Below are 22,619 nucleotides of genomic sequence, written 5' to 3'. Positions count from 1 at the left end.
CTTTGCTGAGAGTCCAGACACAGTGGGATCACCTGGTGCTTCCTTTGCTGAGAGTCCAGACACAGTGGGATCACCTGGTGCTCCCTTTGCTGAGATTCCAGACACAGTGGGATCACCTGGTGCTCCCTTTGCTCACACACAGTAGTATCACAGCAGCTACATGACAGAGCAACTGAAAGGACAAGGGTTATTTAAGCTCACAGCTTCAGAGGAGTTCACAGCATTACAACAGTGACCCGAGGCAGCAGCTTACTCACACTGCAGCTACTCACACTGCCACCCACAAGCTGTAGACACATGTCATAACCCGAAGCAGGGAAGACCCGCTGTTATAGACCCACTGTTTCAGCCAGACCCTACCTCCTAACGCACTCACAGCCTTTACCACAGCACCACGATCCAAGGACCAACTGTTGGAAATATGAGCCTGCAGGGAATTTCAGATTTAAGTCATAACATGTGATTTGTGGAGAATGTTCAGAAGCAATTACAGACCATCCACGTGACATATGCTTCTGACAGTGGGTACTAAGCTGGGAATGAGACAGACCCAGTGTGAGCGTTTAGCGAGCTCACACATGGGCTAGGGGAGCATCGGAAACTGACCAAATGATGGCTGCTATCGCAGAGTCTTATCAAGAGAGTTCTGTGAAGAAGACAGATGTGAGCTAAGACTGAAGACAGAGGCGTCAGCTGGGGCGAAGAGACACTCAGGGATGGCAAATGTCTCAGGCCTTTAGGGTGGAGTCCTGGGAATGAAACGGAGGTGAGCACGAAGGGAGGTTTGTAATCCCATATGTGAAAGAGGACTCTGGCTGAAGTGGGAGTGCTGAAAAATCAAACCGGACACAGAGGTGGGAGGGGGACAGACACAGCAACCCCAAGGGAAGCTGAGATGGTATTCTCTGCACTGGCAAACAGAGGTGCCCACTTCAAGTATGGATGTGCAGTAGAGCCTCCTCACAGGGACCAGGATTGTAGGCAGCAGAGCATGAGTGGACAGGCTGTCTCTGTGGTTCCTGGTTTCCACTGGCTGTGGCCTCACTGGTGGGGTACCAGCAAGGAATAGACACAAGCATGGAATGGGGCTTCATTCTCTCCTCTCAGACCTGGGTCTTTTTGTAAGAGTAGCAACCGCAGTACAACCTGGTAATGCATAAGTACGGTCCTCAGCCCATCCTGCTCTACACACCTAGAAAATCTTGGCAGTCAGCTAGCAATTTTGTTTTTGTTTTGTCTTGTGCTCATACCAGGAGATTCTGATCCATGTAAAGTGTGAACACCACCAGGCATCCTTTAACCCCTTCACCACGTACAGGCCATTAGAAACTGGTGCTCGAGAAGCCTGGAAATGTAAGAGATTACAGAGAGCCACCAGGGCGCAAGACCATACACCAAATCTCTCCTTTAAAATTATTATTATTTTTAAGGTATGTGTCTGTGCTTGTGTGACTGCATGGAGGAGCCCATCAGCGTCTATGGAACTGAAGCTACAGACTGTTGTGAGCGTCCATGTAGGTGCTGAGAGCCAAGGCAGGTCTCCTGTAAGAGCAGCTGTATGGCTCTCTTAACTGCCAAGCCATCTACTCAGTACCTTAAAAGCAATTCACCCTACCTCTCCCTCCCTCCTTCCCTCTCCCTCTTTTTGGAAGGACAACTTTTTATAGTATTTACGTTCAACAGGAAACTCAGCACTGCACATTTAAACCAGTTTGGTGGAAAAAGCTCTTTGCCGGTGTCTTTTCCAGTTTGCCATATCAAGGCACAGATCTTGGACCTAGGCTGTTGCCTCTAGACAGATCTTGTCACATCTGCTCCTGTAATTAGTCCTGATAGCTTCCAGCAGCTTAGCTAGGGCTCCTTTGTCTTCTGATTAACTTGTGTGAAGGCAATGGTGGTGGTCCAGTGCTCCAGGCTGGCTTTCTCCTTGATGATCTAGTAGGAGACACCACCGTCTTGCTACCCAGTAAAGGCAGAAGACGAGGACCGCAATGGGATCTATATCCCAGGCGACCACCACCAGCTCATACTTCCTGTTCTTCAGGAAGGTGGTAACAGTGCTGCCCCCTACTCAAAGGACAGGTGGTCTCTCAGTGGCGTTGTCCCCTTAGCCAGCAGCTTTTGTCTCAGCATGAGACAACAATTTTGCTGCTGTTTTTCTTGCTGTCTTTGGCTTGCACTTGTGGGCGAGCCTGAGAAGGTGAGTAGGTGTTGGACGGTCCAGAGGCGGGCTGTTAACTGCAGGAGGTACCTCAGCTACTTAAAGGCTTTGCCGTTGCAGCTCAATGGGGCGAGATCTCTTATCCAAGGCCAAAGTTCTCAGGCTTTTTTCCAAACAGGATTCAAAAGCAGGCCTCCTTTTGGCCCCCTGCTTCTCTATAGCAACAGCTGCAGGGGCCGCATTCTTTTCCTTGGTGTTCTTTTCTGTCAGCATCTTGGTGGGGTGGGAGAAATAACCCCAAATCCCTTAGTGTCAGAGAATTTAATTTCTAAATGTAATCAATAATTTGTCTAGTCAATAAATGCCAAATGTCCATGTAGGAGATAAAAGGTTTTAGTCTCCTCCAGGTTATGGGGTCCCTCTGGTGTAGCTATATGAAGGCTTTGTCACAGGGCTTTTCTCAACTTCCTCCCATAGGTCTTTAGTTTCATCTTCACCAGGGCAGGGTGGGGCGTGTTTTGAAGGACACCTAGATGAAGTCTTTGTAATCATAACTAACTGGTTGCTGAGACTGCCCCAAAAGAGAGGAGATTTTTAGTTTTAACTAAAAATTGTACTTTAACAAGGAGTATGATTAACAAAACAAAAAGGGGATCAGCTCAGGAGAGCAGTTTGCTTACGAGGGAAGTGTACATATTCACTCTTGTCCACCGATGGATGTGTACGTGTGGGCACAACCACGCATGCGCACACGCTTTCAGGCACTCATTCTCTCTCAGTTCATATACTCACATCCATGTTCTCGTCTAGAGTCTGGGCTAAAAAAAACCAGTGTAGAAGCAATGGGACCCCTACATTTCATGTATAAGAAAAGGGCAGCTGGGGTTTATACCCATAGTTCAGAGGCCATAACACACACCTCGTCTCCAGACCACAGAGGGAGAACATCAGCTTCAAAATCTGATTATTAATGTGGTAAAAGTCTGCGTGAACAGTAAAAACCAGGTAAATACGCTTTAGGAAGGATGTAGTTCCAGAGGCCACTGCTGAAGCCCGAAAGACACATCTAGGGGGCTACAGTGAGGTTCCCCAAATAAGCACAAAGCAATGCCCAGCTTGTGTTCTCACAGCTGTAAACACAAGTTCTTATATGTGAATAACACGAGATGGGCAAACATGAAGATGAGAAACCAGCCTCTCCGTACTCCTCATAAGCAAATTAACAGAAACAAGCAAATTAAAGGTCAGAGATTTGTAGTTATCTTTAAGGGTTTTCTCCTTATTTATTTCTAAGGTGAAAAAAAAACCAATAAAACAAACAAAAATCCCTCCAAACAAATATAGAACTGTCCGTCTTATGTCCACAGAGGATAAGAAATGTGAAGCCTGGTTAAAGAAAGGCAGTAAAGAGCACCCCATACCCACATGCAAGTGAGTCTTAGCTGAGTACATTTCAACCATCTACTTCTCATAATTAAACAGTCTTCATATCTAAGTGCCCAGATTGCACTAGAACACTGACTTCCATCTATGCACAGCTAAGCTGTCTAGTTTTATGCTTGCTTGGTACCCTGTTTCTGTCTAGTGCATTCGAAACAGTCACAATGGATATAAAAGGTGTAGGTGCAACCCTGGTCTTGTAATACACATTTGTGACATTTATTTGACAGCTTCCCTTTGTTTTTATACATGGTCCACACCAATTTGTCGAGGGATCTGCAGAGACAGATAACCTCCCACGTGCTTGCCCGTGTTTGGGACACAGAAATCTCTCCTGACCTACTCAGGACAGGAGGAACTGAAACAAGAAAGTGGGAGCAAAAGGGTTAAAAACAGAACCTTTCCCAGCACTTGGGAGGCAGAGGCAGGCGAATTTCTGAGTTCACGGCCAGCTTGGTCTACAGAGTGAGTTCCAGGACAGCCAGGGCTATACAGAGAAACTCTGTCTCGAAAAACCAAAAACCAAAACCAAAACCAAAAAACAGAGCCTTTTCCACAAAATGTATGGCTTTACCTTCCTTTGCTCTATGGTGGGCTTCTCAGACTAAGCCCATGATAAGTCAGATGTCCCAGGTAGCCAAAAAGCACTGTTTACTTACTAAGTGCTAAACGACACTAACAGTTGTTCCAGAGACAACTAGCTATGTCAGTGTCTTCAATCAGCTTCCCTAAGCTTCTGGAATAAAGACTTACTTCTGATTCAAAAACAACACCGAGAAGAAACTGCCAGCATTTCAGGTTGTCTAGTTCTGGAGACAGGCATGGCTATTCTCAGACTCAACACCCAGGATTCGAAGACCATAAATGAGGTGGGGAGAAGCTGGAGAGGCAGCTCGTGGGGGAGAAGCTGGAGAGGCAGCTCGTGGAGGAACCTTACAGTCCTTAAGCTGGAGAACAAAACTAAATCCCTTTCTGTGTTGCCAGAAAGCCACCTTTCTCAAGGTATTGCCACGTGAATGCTGTGCACACACATGCGAGCACATAGAGACACAAGGGCCAAGAGGGGAAGACTGTCAGTGAGCTCTATGGAAGCAGCAGACCCACGCCTTCGCCCACTTGGGCCGCTTTAACAAAATACCACACACTGGGCTGGTTATAGCAGCAAAGCAGTTTCTCAACACTCAAGCTGGAAGCCGTAGAGCAAAGCACTGAGGGCCTGTTTCCTGGTGCAGACAGTGTGTCCCCATGGAGGAAAGAACAAGGAAACTGCCTGGGGTGTCTTTTTATAAAGGCACAATCCCACTTAACCACCCACCATTTCCCAAAGGCCCCTGCCTGTCTTGAACCATCGTGTTCCTGGCTCTGCTTCCAGGACCTGAGTTTGGAGGACACATTAGAACACAGTGAGCTGGGATGCGATTCCTTTCCTGTCTCCTTGTTGGCCAACATTTAATTCCTCCTCCTTCCTTCCTTCCTTTGGTTTGCTCCCTCCTTTTGGAACCCCCTCTTGATATTATTTTCCCGTTTGAGACCGTGTCTCATTATGCAGCCCACGCTGGCCTTAGACTGGGGTACTGACTGAGCTCACAGGCATGCCCATCACCTCCAACTCTCCTTCCTAAGTTTTAAGGGATCTCTTTTTTACTTTTTCCCCTGCAGTCCTCTATTTCCCTGTACTTTGCTAAAAACACCTGATTTCTTTTTTTATTTCGGGAAAGCAAAAAGGGAAAGGCCTTCAGAGAACTATAGAGATGACCCCTCAAAGTATAGTCTCGGGGGGCCCCCTGAAAAGTGAAGCACCATGAGGCAGCCAGTGAATGCTACCTTTGAAGAAAAGGAAAACTGACATCTGACATGGAGACAAGACGCTCCAGGCTACGACACAGCATCTTTAAGTTTTTCCTGATGACGACAGGTAAGGATGGCTGAAAGGTTCTGTCTAATTCACATGCTCTGTGAGGAGAACGCCTTCAAAGGCATACCTCAGGTAGCCACCTCCCCCAACCTGAGGCCCAACTGCCTAAGTTCCCAACAATATTGTCAAATTATGACTCTATCAATGGCCTAAGCCATCGATTAGGCCAGAGCCTTAATGGCTACCCGAGCAGGAGGGCATGAGCCCTCCAGAATCCCCCACCCCCACCCCAAAGCCAGAGGCAACGGCATGCATCTGCAACCCCAGGGCTGGGGACATGGAGACTGGGCAGTCTCTATAGCTCACTGGTCAGCAGGTCTAGTCAAATCAGTGAGTTCCAAGTTCAGTGAGAGACTCTGTCTTTAAAAAATAGAGTGGACACGGACTTAGGGAGACCCTCAGTGTTGTTAAGGATGTTAAGGTGATCCTCTGCATCCCTGCCTATGGAGGCTTTCAGGGCACAGGAATTAAAAGGAACATCAGCCAACGTGTGTGGTGGCTTGAAGATGCTTGGCCTGTGGAAAGTGGCACTATCAGGAGGCCTGGTTGAAGAAAGTATGTCACTGTGAGGGTGGGCTTTCATGTCACCTATGTCCCTATGCTCAAGCTCTACCCAGTCTGGAAAAGGGCCTTCTCCTGGCTGCCTTCAGAGGCAGTCTCCTGCTGTTGCCTTTGGATCAAGATGTAGAACTCTTGTCTCCTCCATGTCTCCCTGGATGCTGCCATACTTCCTGCCGTGATGATAATGGACTGAACCTCTGAAAGTATAAGCCAGCCACAACTGAAGGGGCTGCCTTGGTCATGGTTTCTCGTCACAGCAATGAAACTCTAACTAAAACAACGTGTAACTCTGCAAACAGAAAGTCATATAATGTATTCTTTCTTGAGCTGACATTCTAAAATGGATAGCGTAAAGCTCTACATACCTTGAATGGTCATCTGCAGAGGCCTAACTAGGTCTGGGTGCTTCAGGGAGTTACCGGGGTACACAAACCACTCCTTGACCACTGGGCCAGTGCTGGCTCCATCTGTGTGAAGACAATGGGTCAGTAAGTACAGGTGGAACACAAAGTCCTTGCACACCATTGGCCTTGTGACTTTCCTCTAACTCCAAGGATGAACACAACCATGCCAACAGCAGCTGCAGCATTTTCCAGGCCACACTGCTTTGTGAAAAGGGGTAAACAACAAAAACAGAAAACCCAGGGTCAGCTGAAATTTTACAGTAATTACTCACCAAACGCATAGAACAACTTTCATTTTTAAAAGAATAATGTAAGTTTTATAAGTGGCTTCAAATACTGAGTTCAAGACCAGAAGGAATGAGCTGGAGAGATGAGTTGGTGGTTAAAAGGACTTATTCTTACAGAGGACCTGGGTTCAATTCCCAGCACTCAAATGGCCACTCTCAAACACCCAAAGCTCCATTTTCAGGGGAACCTGACACCCTCTTCTGACCTCCACAGGCACTAGGTACACACGTGCACAAAGATATACATGCAAGCAAAACATTCATATATAAAATTAAAACACGTTTTTTTTAAGACCAGGAAGGACTGTCATAACCTGGCAGCAGTTCTTACTAAATGTTTTCACCACCATGGCAAGGGAGAGAAGGCAGCAAAGGGGGAAGACGGGGTGATCACACAGATGTGTTCACACTGGGCCTGGGAACAGGCGTTCACAGCACCTTTCCCGAGGAACAGCCCAAGGCTGTCTGTATCTAAACGAGCAACCTCAGTTTGGGGATGGACCCTCCTCAGGGACCTCCCTCCCAGCACTGCAGTTACACTGTGAAAACTCTTTCCTATTTAGCCTGCACTTGTTTTTCCTAGGACTATTTAAATATATAAGTCTGTTTATATTTCCGGTTTCTTGTACATATTTCCAGACGATGTTTGGCCTCTTTACGCAGGCAGGGAGAAGAGACACTGATTTCAACCACCTGGGAAGGGGCTGGCATTGGGCAGGAGTAAAGAGCAGTGTTAATTCTAAACCATTATTTCTGGGATGCTCCAATCTGATAGTAATCCAGGTTTGTTCATTTGGAGGACCAGGGCATCCCCTAGCTTGCTTGTTGAGGCAGGGTCTCTCTCTGTGGTGCTGGCTGTCCTGGCACTTGCTATGCAGACTGAGCTGGCCTCAAACTCGCAGAGATGGTAATGTTTCATGGCATTAATTTTTTTAAAAAAATTTATTTTATGTATATGTATATGGGCACACTGTAGCTGAACTGATGGTTGTGAGCCTTCATGTGGTTGTTGGGAATTGAATTTTAGGACCTCTGCTCACTCCTGTCAACCCATCTCCACCCCCAACTGCCGCTCACTCTGGCCCAAAGATTTATTTATTATTATATATAAGTACACTGTAGCTGTCTTCAGACTCGCCAGAAGAGGACATCAGATCTCATTACGGATGGTTGTGAGCCACCATGTGGTTGCTGGGATTTGAACTCAGGACCTTCGGAAAAGCAGTCTGTGCCATCTCACCAGCCTAGCATTAACCTTTCATGGTGTTCTCAAGTAGATTTGACAGACAAACAGAACCGGTTTTTTGCTTGTCCTGAGAGAAAGCACTCTCCTTCATGTCTCAGAATCCAGTTCCAGAGAGAACCATTGCTGAATCAGACCAACTGGCCTCCTCACCTTTCCAGTCCCCGAGTAGGAGTGCGTAGACGCGCTGCCGGACTGGGCGGTAGATAAAAGCTTGGCTCGGGAGCGCTTGGTCCAGCTCATCCTCTAGGGTGTTGCTGCACTCTATCTCCCCACTGCTCATAATGTTGTACACTAGGTAGCTTTCTGAGTGGACGTGATGCATCCTGGCAACCTGTTCAAGGATTCAAATGCAACACATTTCTCCTTGGAAAAAAAAAACCAAACTCCTGAGTTTTACAGAGAAACGGTCAACACCACTTATCAGTTTAAAATACGCAGACAGGGGACTGTGTAGTTCAAACACATGACATCAAGTGGCATTTATGTTTTGTTTTGGGGCTAACAAGTTCAAAACTTCACTTCATATTACTCTTCTCCTGGGTCCTCCAATCTAGCAATTCTATATTTACCTGTGCAGTACCTTATTATTCTGTCTGCTGGAGGGCTCAGCTCTCCCAACAGGCATACGCTCACCGAGTTCCTTAGATTAGGGCTGTTACAAAGGGCTCCTAACTGAGCTTCCAACTCCACGGCTTTCTAACATCCCACTTCATTACCCTCTTGGGCTCACCTCAATCATGACTTACCTGCTCTACAAACCTACCCCTCCTTCCCAACTGCATCCGATAACTCTGCTCACGAGCCTCAACCTTTACTTCTACCGAGCGGACTGTTATTAGAAGCTGTATCATGTGCTCAATTTTTCTCCCTCCCTCCCTCCCTTTTTTCTTATGTTTCATTGCATCTGGCTTCAATTATTAGCAAAAGCCATGGTCCAGCATACGCATTTGTTCTCTTCATATCACACAGGAGGCCAGAAGACACAATTTATATTTGCTCACTAAATAAGCAGTTTAGATCAAAAGGTCTACAATGATCTTCATGTAGGGTCTTTTTTTTTTTTCCTTGAAAAGAACAAATCTCATTATTGTGGGAATAAAGGTTATGCTCTGTCTACAGTATTACTCCAGAATTTTAAATCTAAACTGTCTACCAAAAGGCATTTAAAATGTCATGCTAGGATGACTTAGGTGATCAAATCTTTGGACCTAATTTATATGCACCTATGTAGATCTAATTATACAGACTCATCATTGAGATCTGAGACTTAATGACCATATTGTTGCTTTCTTTATAACACACACTTTATTTAAAAAGCCGCCAGATCACAGAGAGGTTTGAACGAGCTGGTACACAGAAAGCACTTAAAATGTCTGACTCCCTACACTATCAATGAACAGCAATGGTTGACTCAAGCCTAGTCAGTTACCTGTTCTTCTTACTAGACACATGACATAATGCCTGCGCAGCTGCTAGAGTTTCTTTAAACCAAAGCAAACCTACAACCAGGTTGTTTTTGAGATTATGGTATAATTAAAATGTTTCTCTCTTCCCTCTTTCAAAAGCCTCCCATACAACCCTCCCAACTCTTTCAAGTATAAGGCCTGTTCTTTCATTAACTGCCACTGTGTGCGTATAGATTTGCATATACGTGCATACTCCTAAATATTGCCTGTTGAGTCCATACTTACATGTATGTTTTCAGGGAGACCATTTGGCACTGAGCAACCAATTGGTGTGCCTTTCCCTTGAAAATGAGAAGCCAGCCTGAATGTTGGTGGTGCACACTTTTAATCTCAGCACTTGGGAGGCAGAGGCAGGCAGATCTCTGTGAGTTCAAGGTTAGTTAGTCTGGTCTATGGAGTAAGTTCCAGGACAGCCAGAGCTACATAGAGAGGCCCTGTCTCAAAAAAAAAAAAAAAAAAAAAAACAAAGAAAAGAAAATGAGAAACACTTTTAATGCAATCTCCAATATAAATGTTCATGGATTTCACAGTGATATTATTTAACAGCAAAAAATTACTTCTAATTTTTAAAAAAAAATTATTTATTTCATGTGCACAGGTGGGAGGGTGTCAGATTCTCCCCTGGAACTGGAGTTACAGAGACTTGTGAGCTGCTACAGGTGGTGGGAATTGAACTGGGGTCCTCTGGAAGAGTAGTCAGTGCTTTTAACCACTGAACCATCTTTCCAGCCCCACTTCTAATTTTTAATTCCCTCTTTCACTTCTGACTTTTTTGTTGTTTGGTTTTGTTTTCTGGCCACTCCTGTGGATATCTACCTTATCTGTATGACCAAGATAACAGGACTGTGGATCTGGCTCAAGGGTTTAGCATATGCTTAGCGTGAGTGCAGCCATGATGGCAGAGCTAGGCATGACTACAAAAGTACCTATTTCACAGGGCTGTTGTAAGAGTCGACTGAGAAAATGATAAAGCCCGTGTCTAGTGTGAAACTGCGCTCTTTGATACTTACATAATGTTAACTTACAGTTAGCCCAAGCTCCTAGCATTTACAGCTTTTAGAGTGTAGCTGCACCATATTGTTTCCAGGTTTTTCTCTCCTTGATCCCTAGGCTCCTGCCTGGATAGTTTACCTATATGCCTCACAGTGACACAAATTTTAATCACTGCATCTGTAGGGTTCCTACAACCCCACATTTGACTTATTCAAAGCAAATGTTGTCCTCCTAAGGGCCTGACTCCATGGGGGAAGCCTTCTCTTTACACCTTAACCCTCAACAGTCCCTCCTTAGAATCCTACAGCTCTTTCCCATCCTATTCACAAGACAGTATCAGATGTACTTATGAAATGGTTTCATAAATCTCCCTAACTAGACTCAAGAGGTTTCTCGTCTGTATCCTCCTACAGTCCTCTTCTCACGATCAAACCCGTTAGTAGGTACGCTTTCAATCACAACATTGTGGATGGAGGTGGGGGAGGCACAGTCACTTGCCTTTAAGATCTCAGACTCGGAAACCATGGTTACTTGCTTTATTTCAGGTTCCATATCCATGACATCTTCTTGTTTAAATTCAGGGTGTGTACACATGAGTGCTTCTAGGTTAAATTCAGTGTCTATTCCTGAAGGTAATTTTTGCTTGCTCTCTGGGTTTGTATATAGGGAAACTTCTGGCTTGGATTCGGAGTCTGTGCACATGGGAACTTCTTGTTTGGGTTCGAGATCTGTGCACATGGAAGCTTCCTGGTTGGGCTCAGGATCCATACACATGGGAACTTCTTGCATGGACTCGGGATTAGTACACACAGGAACTTCTTGCTTGAATTCAGGATCTATACACATAGGGACTTCTTGCTTGGATTCGGGATTTAAACTCACCATTTGCTTGTCTGTTATCATGCCTTTGGGTTTTTGAACTAACCATGGAGATTTCTGCCCTGGCAAAAGATATGAGGTTACTCCTTTATAAAAAAGAGCTTTGTTTGGCCCCAAGGGTAGCATCTCTTCTATCTTCTTCTCACCTTGATACAAATGAAGAACTTTGGCGATATAGTCTGAGACAGCTAAGATAACATTTCCTTTTTTGCCAGCATTCTCTTTCACAGAAGCATAGGATGACAAGCACTTGTACCGAAAGCTTTCAAACATGCCCTCTGGAGTGATGTCATTGCCAAGCAGACAGGCCAGCAGAGGAAGGTCTGCCACACGGAGGCCCAGGCTCTCACAGAGCTTCTCTCGGCAGAGCATGATGGTCTGGAGACTCTCTAGGCAGAGATCGCCAATCGAAAAGTAGGGGCAAGTGTCATAAATTAAGTAGTCAGTGTCTTCCCCAAGGATCCCCAGACAGTTGTGCTCGAGGCCATAAGAAGCCACCTCGTAGTCTGCCTCCTGTAATGAACAGAAAGTCTCCTGGCCCAGTGTCTTCAGGGCGAACCGTGTGAATATGGCCAGCCCGGAGGGAATGAAGAACATGTTTCTGCCTGGCTGGTCTCTTTTCGACTTGATGTAGTGAAAAATCTTGGATATCTCCCGGTTGTTTTTGAGTCTACGCTTTACCCACTCATCTCGCTTCCCTGGCTCCACCATGCCATCAAAGAAGAATATCAACTTGATGCCGGCAGAGGTGAAGGCTGCAACAAAATTTCTCAAAGCACAATAGTATTCTCTCCACTGGCCGCCGCAGACCCACGACTCTGCTGTGTACCAGTATCGGAGACAGCACATGGCGTCCACCACAATGGTAGGCGTACATCCAGGGTACTTGTTTCGGTGACGTTCTGCCAGCTCGTGGATATTGACTACGGTACATATGTGTGGGCACGTACTCCCCACAAACCCCTGCAAACCTCTTACACCCATAATTGGGTCCTATGAATCTGCAAAATAGAATAAAATAAATCCACGATTAGTAACTATGGCATTATTTCTAGACACTCATCAAAGCAAACACAGACAATATTTAATGTTCTAAAAAAATGTGTGTCACCAAGCTACCTGGTATACAGACTAGGGGTGTTTTCAACGGAAGACATTTACGAAGCATATATTGATTTCTACAGTGGGACTTTCACAGAGACAATATATGGGACAGTAGTCTTTTCAAATTTCACTTACTAGCCAAGGCATTTCTTAGTTAAACACAAAGAGGTAAAGTTTTTTATTTTATTTATTTCTTTGGGGGGAGGGAGAGGTAGGAGGTGGCATGCATACACGCTATGGTGCATGTGTGGAGGCCAGAGGATGAGTCATGTATGCAGTTCTCTCCTCTACCATGTGGGTCTCAGGAGCAGAACTCAAGCCACTAGGCCTGGCAGCGGCCATTGTCACCCACTAAGCCATCTCATCAGCCTGAGCTAAGTTTTTAAATGGGTAATTATCTCCTACCCAGGACTTAAGTAGAAGTTATTTTTAAAATCAAAACTATAGATCGAAGCATGGGTAACCTTCAAAATACTAACTTTTTGTTTGTTTGATAGAGTCTCACCATGTAACTCTGGTTCTAGACCAAGCTAGCCTTGAACTTACAGAACCCACCTGCCTCTTTCTAGTGAGTGGTGGGATTAAGGGACTATTCCATCACATCTGGCTTGACTTATTCTTGATAACTAAATGTAGCCAGACACCCTCCCTGCCCCCATGGAAATAAAGAGCATACTGACTTAATGCACATAAAATTCTAGTTCACTGAGAGCAAATCTGCAGTGATAAACATGGACTAGTGATTGTCATAAATAATAGTAATAATAATAGTATTAGTGATAATAATAAAAAGTTACTGCTTTGTAGAAAAGAGGCTGACATGATTTCCATTCAAATGGGAGCATTATTAAAGTTATAGCTGGGAAGGCAGCTGTAAGCAGCCATATGATGGAACAATGGATTAGGAAAGCTAGCTTCAGGTCCAAACAAGAGGTTCAATAATAGGAAGAGCATGACAGAGGTGACTGAAGCAAAGAACCAGATTGTTCAGTTCCCAGAATAGTAAGAGAACTATAGCCCCAAACCGTAGACGGCATGATGAGGTCTTACAGGAAGACAGAATTCTTTCTGATTACAAGAAACAAAGGAAGTTTCTGATTGCGATTTTGTGGCTCTGTGTGTATAAGTGTGTGTGTGTGTGTGGGGGGGTGTTAATTCCATACCATGTGACCAACCCTATTTGCCAGGAGTCATAGGCATGAAGGCACCGAATAAAAGTATAATTATTATTCAAGGTTTTCTTGAGATTTGGCATGAGAGGTGAGCTCCTTTCTATGAGACACAGCATGGGGTGGGTTTGTGGTCTAACAGTGGATACTCCTATGACCATGCTGATAGATATAGTTAACGTAAATGTTAAAACTTATCAAACTAGGTAAATGTGTCAAGCACACCCAATTAAGGTGTTAAAGAGAGACTGCATTAAAAATGTACTATACTAAATAGTTGCAACATTTGAGATAGTGACTCTATGAAAAACTGAAATATAGATACAAAATAATTCAAGAGTCAGAATTCTGAATGTGGGAAAGTATCACTGAAATTCTTTATTTAGTAAATTCTTATGTACTTACCTAAGTCTTAGTACATAAATAAAAATCACTCTTCAGGCAGACAATGTTCATCAATAGTAAAAAGAATTCCAAAAGAAACCTTGCATCTTAATGGTCTATTTTTCCTATTTTTTAAAAAATATGGCATCAACCCACTAAGTCCTTTGATAAAATAGTAACAACAACAAATCCTCAATATACAAAAAGCAACGCAAAATAATGCCTCTTGAAGACCTAGGACAGAGAGATTATCTCATCTTTAGAGTGTACTAACCAGTCAGGAGCATACAGACATGGACACACACACACACACACACACACACACACACCTGTGAAACAAACTTTCTGATGTATAGTAAAAGCTCTAAGCACCATCATACCAACAAAGAAGCTGTAAAAACTCCAGGCTTAATTAAAAAAAAAAGGCACTCTCACAGGACTATCGTTTTAATTTACTGGTTACTAATAGATACTAGCTCCTACTGGTAGAATTTGAAGTTGTCTTTAGCAATTTAGACATCAAAAGTCAGGAGGATGCAAATATAACACATTTTGTGTTAAAATTTAAACGAAGCCTTGCTTATATTATTATTAAATATGATAGACACATAAATTGTCTATCATCAAATTGTAATGACAATATTTGGGTTACTGTGGTACCGAGCCTGGTTACATGAATCAACTATCAGGGGATCGATTGATTGGATTCCTGGGTCTGGGTCCCACATTCAGGAAGTTGACACTTTCTGCTGCTACTCTTGTTTTACAGTGTAGTGTGAGACTCCAACATGCGGGCAAACATTCTGCCACATTCATCTCTTGAACAGGGTGGGTTTTGCCTTAATATGATACAACACAGAATGGATAAGGCAGACTTCATAAAGGGAACCTATGAAGACAAAGGCTAGACAGTACGGACAGATGCGAGCACACAGCTCGCAGAGGCTCTGTCGGTCTCTGCCTAGCTCTGGACTAAGCAGGACTCTCGCAGTTTACTGGGGATGGACAGACAAGTGTAAGTCTTTCCCACCCAGAGACTATATTTCTATTCAGTGAGGAAATGACACCTTTCCCCCAGCTCTTCACTGTGTGCTAGGATCCAAGAGACTCGTCCTAATAAGATACCAGTAATAGCCACACGGTTCATGCCAGTGATTACAGAAGCCTTCCCCATCACTCCCAACACATGTGTGGACAGACTGACAGGAGCTTCCATTCCTCCTCTGGCCTGGCACAGCACCAGTGTCTTCCACGTTTGAGCTGCTGCCCTCTGTTGTCATAAAGATGGGGGCTGGTGTCTTTTTTTTTTTTTTTTTCTTGTCTGTTTCAAGTATTTTCTACTAAAGCTGCTAAGACAATGGGTTTCTTGATATATTCTTATTTTCCAGGAAGCCAGGCTCAGTATATTGCTTTGGCTTTATTCAAATGTTTCTGCTCTTCCCTTCCCCCCCATAATGGAAAGCCTGCTATTTTAACAGAGCAGGAACCAGTTCTTCCTAGCTTTTACCCTGTTAATTTCTCACACTGTGAACCACAAACTACCTCAGAAAAGTGGCATGCACACAACACATTTAGAAAAGGTGTGGGGACTTGTGACATTAGAAGATATCTGGTATCAAAAGGGTCTTCAATTGCTAGATATTCACAACACCCAATTCCTTCCTGGAAAGAAAAGGGAACCTCATAAGGCTCAGGAAGTTCCCCAAACTTATAACATTCATAAGGACCTGCCCCCAAATTACAAAAGCAGTAACTGCTCAGGAAAGAAGACTCTCCAAATAGCCTGGGGGGCCTGCGAGATTGTGAAGAGAGTTTCCTGGATGCAGTTTTCTTGAGTTCTTATTCATGCTAGAGTGGGCTTTCAGTCACCCACGTTCCTATAAAGAACTTCAATAAACATACTGGTTTGCTAAGCTAGACTTAGTTGGAATCTATTTTTTTGTTTTGTTTTGTTTTTTTGTTTTTTTGGTCTGTTGTCAGTGGTCTACCTGAGGTGAACAGGCATTTCTTTATACTTCCAGAGGCATCATCTATCACATAGCACACAATTAGTACATTCTAAATCAATCAATCAATCAATCAATTACCAAAAGACAGCTGTGGATATTAAGTTATTATTGTTTTTCTTTATTGTTAAAAGCATGTAATGAAGTTCTTTGTTCCCTAAAGGAGTTATTACAAGATGACTGAAAAAAAAAAAAACCAACATACAAATAAATTAGGAATTTTACAGCTAGACAACAGGCTAAGTCTTAATAGGCATATAAGAAGTAAATAGATGCTGAGACAAGGAAACTCTCCAAATAGCTCACTCCTACTCCTACAGCATAGTCGTCCTTGTAGGCTGCTCAAAATACAGCCTGAAAGCTCTGAGAATTCCAAACAGTAGGGTGGGCTTTTCTACCCTGAAATGTCTCCCATACGCTAGGATCAATGCTTATTTGGAAAAAAATAAATGAATAAAACCAGGGGCAGATGTATGTATTAAATGAGATCAAGAACCAATTCAGTTTATAGACTCCCATTATTGCCAGAGAGAGCGATGGAGAGAAATCACGCCTAACAATAAAATTAAAACTATTTATACTTGGTATTAAATTCTGTAGCAACAATTGATAGCGTTATGTGGAATGCATCCTTCTTACCAAGGTGGAGTCAGCTCAGAAAGTAAATGAAATTAGTATCTGCAACACAGAAGTTACAGTGTTCTACCCAATGACCAGGCCTTTCTTTCAAATACCAAGCACACCTTGAAGATGGTGGAAATGGGGAGGGGGAAACTGGGACAAGAACACTTGCAAAGCAGCAACATAAGATAAATAGCAAGTTGTAAAGGCTCTATAATATTCAGTCCGGAGATACTTCTTCTTCTTCTTTTTTTTTTTTTTAAGAATGCCAATTATGAACAGAGGGGTGTTGTATTCACAGTACACTGAAATCAAAGACTCCAAAGCCAAAGCTTGGATTCATGAACTTTTCATTATCAGTTCTATAAATATATCCAGACTCCAGTTCAGAGATAAGAGTAGAGTCTCTGAATGTGGAAAATAAATGATTTCAAATGCTCTCCACTTAAGTTTTTTGGGGGGCCAAAGGTGTTCACAGATATTAACGTCTGGAAGACTGGCTGAACAGTTTTTTTTTTTTTTAAACTGGGAGGTGCTATAGTCAAGGTGGGGGCAAGAGAAATAACGCATCTGTTGCTGGTGCCTTTCAAAAACAGGTAAAGAAAAAAGTAGCCAGGCGTTCGTACACTAACCTAATGTCAGTCGAGGTCAGGAGCTATCCTCTAATGGATGGGAGATAGGGAAAATGATGAGAGACGACTTGAAGACATTGGTCGTGGGTAATAGCAAGTCCCTAAGACGGAAAGATCTGAGAGCATATGTAGATACGCTGAAATCAAACGAATGGTCCCCTCCCCAGAGGAACTCAACACAGCTGAGGCCCAGCCCCTTCGCCTCTCCATCACTTAAGGTCCTACAACCTCCCAACCTGGTTTCCAGTTACCAGTTCTTCCCTCCCCAGCCGCTACCAGAGTCTGAGAGTCTACCTCGCTGGTCCTCAGTGTCCTGCAGCTGGGCTCAGGAAGAGTCTCCACCCCGCTCCACCTGCAAGTGGATGGCTGCCTCTCCCCTCCACCCGGGGAGGAACAGCCAGGAAGCAGAGCAGCCAGGATGCAGAGAAGACAGGCTGCGGAGGGGCGTGGCCACGGCGAGGATAGTAGACTTGATGCTGGAAGGTGTCCGGGGTAGGGAGATGCGACAGCAGAGATCCAGGGCCGATCCCCCAGCCTGGCCTACCCAAAGCTCAGCAGTGGCCGCAGACTGCGTCAACCAGATTTCAGACCCACAGTCTACGGCGTGCTCACTTCCGCTTCCGTTATTGAACTTCCGCCCGGAGAAGTGTCTGGTTAGACAAAGTGAAGCTTGTGCTTATATAACTGGAAGTAAAGGACGAAGAGACGAAAGGGATGTAGTACGCAAGCGCTAGAGCGGGAGGCGAAATGGGTGGTGCTCAGGCACCCAGGAATAAGGAAGCTTTAACCCGTTGCCTAGCAACCGGGGAATCGCCTAGGACGCCTGCCCGCAGCTGGATAGCCCGACCGGGAAAAGTGTGTTTGTCCCATAGGCTGAGTGGCGGCCTGCACCAGCACTGGGTGCCTTGCTCCGGTAATGCACGCACACAGGCTGCAGCGGATAGTCACTGGAAACCCTTTTAAATGCCATAGACCACAGCTTACAACCACGCAGAGTATGGGAAGCTGCGAGGATCCTGATTTGGTCTTGAATCCCCGTAGGAGTACCAGTACTGAAAGGCGGCACAGCTTGGACAAGGAGCATCAAGGGCTGAGAGTCCACTTACAGAGTTGTCATGGCAATAATGCTGGTCACTTTATTGGGTGAAGTGGCCATCCTTGTGGGCTAGATTCAGGCTGTCTAGTATTTTGGATGGAAATCTCCAATAAGCTAAAGCACCCTTTGTGTCGGTAGCCCCCAACTTGGGGTGCTGGAAACATTTGGATCTCAAGGTTACAGTTTTAGCTGTTGAGTCACAGCTTGTGTTAGCCTTATGGTATAGGGGTTCTCAGCCTTTAGCTTTACAGCTCCAGGATGCGTCCTCAGCTGCCAGAGGTAGCAACTCGGTGACTTTCTGGGACTCTTCTTAGAGCAGCTGGCGCTTGCATTCGGTAGTGTTTTATCTTTTGCAGTTTCTGTTCTCCTCTATGCTATACTTTCCCAATACTCCCGTAGTCCTTCACAGTCTTAGCACTCCATGGCCTCTACAACAGCCCTCTATTGGTTTCTGTTGGGTGTTGTACCTGTTCTTTATGCAACCAACGCAAGCTACCCTACCCATGATCAAGACTACAAGGAGGCATCAGAACCACTTGGAGTAAATTTTATTGGCAGCACAGGGGCAACTTGCAGGAAAAAAAAAAAAAAACCAAAGCGAACAACAACAACAAAAAACGTTCTCCTGTATACTGCCATTGGGCTGGGGTCACTGAATAGGGTGATCTAAGAGCCATCTCAAGGTGTCATGGTCAGTTTACCAAGGCCATGGCACTGCAGGGTGGTGGTTGATTGTAGTGGTTCCCCTGACTGAAGCAAAGTCTCTGTGGCATCTACAGTTGCCAGGAAGTCTTCTCTGGACATTGTTAGCTAGAATAGAGCAGTAATCATTACAGTTGCCCTGACAACAGGCTGAGGAACCTCCAGGGGCAGCTACTTGATTTATAGTTCCTGCTTGATTGACAAGTCCCAAGTCTCCACAAAAGGTGAGACTAAACCTGCAACTGCCACCACCCTTATAGTCCTTCAGTTCTTCAGGAGTGGCAGCAATATCATTCAGTCTTAGAAGGTTTGGGAATGGCTCCCAGTTGAGCCTTCATCTCTGCCTGTCTTGGGGTAGTGTCTCAGTATTTTAGTTACTTTTCTGTTGCTGTGTCATAACATCATGACTACAGAGTCAGCCACCTTCCCAGTGAGGAAATGTGACCGGAGCAGCTGAGAGTTCTCATCTCCACATGCAGGAAGAGTGAGAAGTGGGGATGATTTCAAGGTTTTAAAACACCAAAGCCTACCCCCTCCCCAGGGACAAACTTCCACCAACAAGCCATCAAATCTACCAGAGCTGTCACCAACTGAGGACCAAGTATTCAAACATCTGAGCCTATTAGGGGCATACTCATCCAAACCACTAGACTCGGTTTCTCCCTCAGGCAACTGATGCTCTAGCCTGATGACAGTTGACAGTATAGAAACCAAACTATTCAATATGTCTTGGTTGAATTTAGTACACTTGACACAAGCTAAAGTTATCTGGAAGGAGAAACTTCAACTGAGAAAATACTTCTATCAGATTTCCTGTAGGCAACTCTGTAGGATATTTTCTTGACCAATGATTTCATGGTGAAGGTCCCAGCTTACTGGTGGCAGTAGCACCCCTGGCCAGAGGGTCCTGAGTTGTATAGGAAAGCAGGCTGAACAAACCACAGGAAGCAAGGCAGTAAGTAGTATCCCTCCATGGCTTCTGATTCAGTTCCTGCCTCCAGATTCCTTCATGGCTTCCCTCAATGGACTGTGACCGAGGGTATATAAGCCAAATGAACCTATCCCTCCCCAAGTTGCTTTTATTATGGTGTTTTATCATAATAGTAGAAACCCTGACGAAAGATTCATGGGATATTGCTGTGACAGACCTGACTGTGTTTAGGGAATGATCATGGAAGGACTTTGGAACTTTGGACTGGAAAGCTATTGAATGCTCAGAGCTGGGCTATTGTGGGAACTTAGAAGATAATGCTGAGGTCAGAGCAGATGATGTAAGTCTGGCTTGTGAATTTTCAGAGGGAGGTTTGAATGTCTCTTTAGGATTCTGCCAGGGCCATTCCATATTTTTAATTAAGAACTAGGTGTAGAGAATTGGCTCAGTGGTTAAGAGCACTTGTTGCTATTGAAGGGGACCTAAGTTTGATACCCAATATACACTGGAAAACTTACCACAATCTATAATTCCAGTCCCAGGGGATTTGATGCCCTCTTATGAATTTCTAGGGCATCAGACAGACAGATACGTGTGCACACACATCCAAAATCGCTCATTTACATAAAATAAAATAATAAAAGAATCTGTGGTTCTGTTCAGCAGAAACCAAATAGGCTATGTTTAACAAGAGACCAAAACCATTCAAGTGAAACTTGCTTAGCTGGGACAATAAATACTGGCCAGCTGGTGCTGAAGGATCCTCCATGACTAAGAATTGACCAGCATAATTGAAGCAAGACCTAGGATGTGTTATATACCAGTGTCATCATATAGAAGTGCTGTCTAGCTGGGGTCAAGTACCTTGTACTAGCAGCTGAATTTGGTGATATATCAGAGTCTTCCAGCCTTCCAGTCTGGGCCAGTGCCCTGAGCAGACCTTGGGCATGAACTCCACAGCCAGTCCTACAACACCCAGAAGAAGTTCCACTCTCAGGCTCTCTAACACTCCCAGAATCACAGGATCAGAGGTGTCCTGAGCAGGCCTTGGGTGCTACATCTGCAGCCAGTCCCACAATACCCAGAAGAAGCTCCACTCCCAGACACTCTAACATGCCCAGGATCCCAGGAGCTTTGTCACACCAGGATCTCAGGGTCCCAGAAGCAGCTTAACTCCTCCCAGGAGCCCTGACACACTCAAGATCTCAGGATCTCAGGATCCCAGAATCTCAGAGACAGCTGAATTCTGAGTTCTGACACAATCAGGATCACAGGAAGGACAGGCTCCAGTCAGATATAGTGAGGGAAGGTAGCACTAGAGATAATCAGATGGTGGGAGGCAAGCATGAGAACATAAGCTACAGAAACCAAGGTTACTTGGCATTATCATAACCAATTCTCCCACCATAGCAAGTCCTGGATACACGATCACACCGGAAAAGCAAGATTCGGATCTAAAATCACTTCTCATGATGATAGAGGACTTTAAGAAGGACATAAATAACTCCTTTTAAAGACATACAGGAGAACACGGGTAAACAGCTAGAAGCCCTTAAAGACAATACACAAAAATCCATTAAAGAATTACAGGAAAACACAATCAAACCAGGTGAAGGAAATGAACAAAACCATTCAAGATCTAAAAATGGAAGTAGAAACAATAAAGAAATCACAAAGGGAGACACCCTGGAGTTAGAAAACATAGGAAAGAGATCAGGAATCATAGATGCAAGCCTCACCAACAGAACACAAGAGATAGAAGAGAGAATCACAGGTGCAGAAGATACCATAGAAAACATTGACACAACAGTCAAAGAAAATGCAAAAAGCAAAAAACGCTCCTAACCCAAAAGATCCAGGAAATCCAGGACACAATGAGAAAACCAAATCGAAGGATAATAGGTATAGATAATGAAGATTATCAACTTAAAGGGCCAGTAAATATCTTCAACAAAATTATAGAGGAAAACTTCCCTAACCTAAAGAAAGAGATGCCCATGAACATACAAGAAGCCTACAGAACTCCAAATAGATTGGATCAGAAAATAAATTCCTCCCGTCACATAATAGTCAAAACACCAAATGCACTAAACAAAGAATTTTAAAAGCAGTAAGGGAAAATGGTCAAGTAACATATAAAGGCAGACCTATCAGAATTATACCAGACTTCTTACCAGAGACTATGAAAGCTAGAAGATCCTGGGCAGATGTCAGACAGACGCTAAGAGAACACATGCCAGCCCAGGCTACTATACCTAGCAAAACTCTCAATTACCATAGATGGAGAAAACAAGTATCTCATGACAAAACCAAATTTATACAATATCTTTCCATAAATCTAACCCTACAAAGGATAATAGATGGCAAACACCAACACAAGGAAGGAAACTACCCCCTAGAAAAAGCAAAGTAACCTTTCAACAACCCCAAAAGAAGATAGTCCTTGTACTGGCTAGTTTTGTGTCAACTTGACACAGCTGGAGTCATCACAGAGAAAGGAGCTTCAGTTGAGGAAATGCCTCCATGAGCTCCAACTGTAAGGCATTTTCTCAATTAGTGATCAAGGGGGAAAGGCCCCGTGTGGGTGGTGCCATCTCTGGGCTGGTAGTCTTGGGTTCTATA

General features: G+C 44.4%; 1 protein-coding gene across 4 annotated transcripts in view; it reads right to left on the bottom strand.

The window, feature by feature from the left end:
- Fam120b (family with sequence similarity 120B) overlaps positions 1 to 22,619 on the bottom strand; it is a 61,161-nt gene that overhangs the window by 21,955 nt on the left and 16,587 nt on the right. Inside the window, exons 1-4 of one of the 4 annotated variants that reach the window (XM_021186472.2) lie at positions 17,563 to 17,984; positions 10,972 to 12,353; positions 8,165 to 8,345; positions 6,443 to 6,544 (exon numbers count right to left, since the gene is read on the bottom strand). In XM_021186472.2, coding sequence (XP_021042131.1) covers positions 6,443 to 6,544; positions 8,165 to 8,345; positions 10,972 to 12,336 — 1,648 coding nt within the window. In that variant the 5' untranslated portion in view covers positions 12,337 to 12,353; positions 17,563 to 17,984. Of the gene's footprint in view, positions 1 to 6,442; positions 6,545 to 8,164; positions 8,346 to 9,705; positions 9,864 to 10,971; positions 12,354 to 17,562; positions 17,985 to 22,619 lie in introns of those variants that run through there. The other 3 variants (XM_021186471.2, XM_029471055.1, XM_029471056.1) reach the window with 3 other exon arrangements.

The sequence above is a fragment of the Mus caroli genome, chromosome 17, assembly GCF_900094665.2.
Source record: "Mus caroli chromosome 17, CAROLI_EIJ_v1.1, whole genome shotgun sequence".
In the NCBI taxonomy this organism is placed as follows: Eukaryota; Metazoa; Chordata; class Mammalia; order Rodentia; family Muridae; genus Mus; species Mus caroli.
The sequence above is the reverse complement of the archived record's forward strand: the minus strand, read 5'-3'. Positions and strand labels throughout refer to the sequence as shown.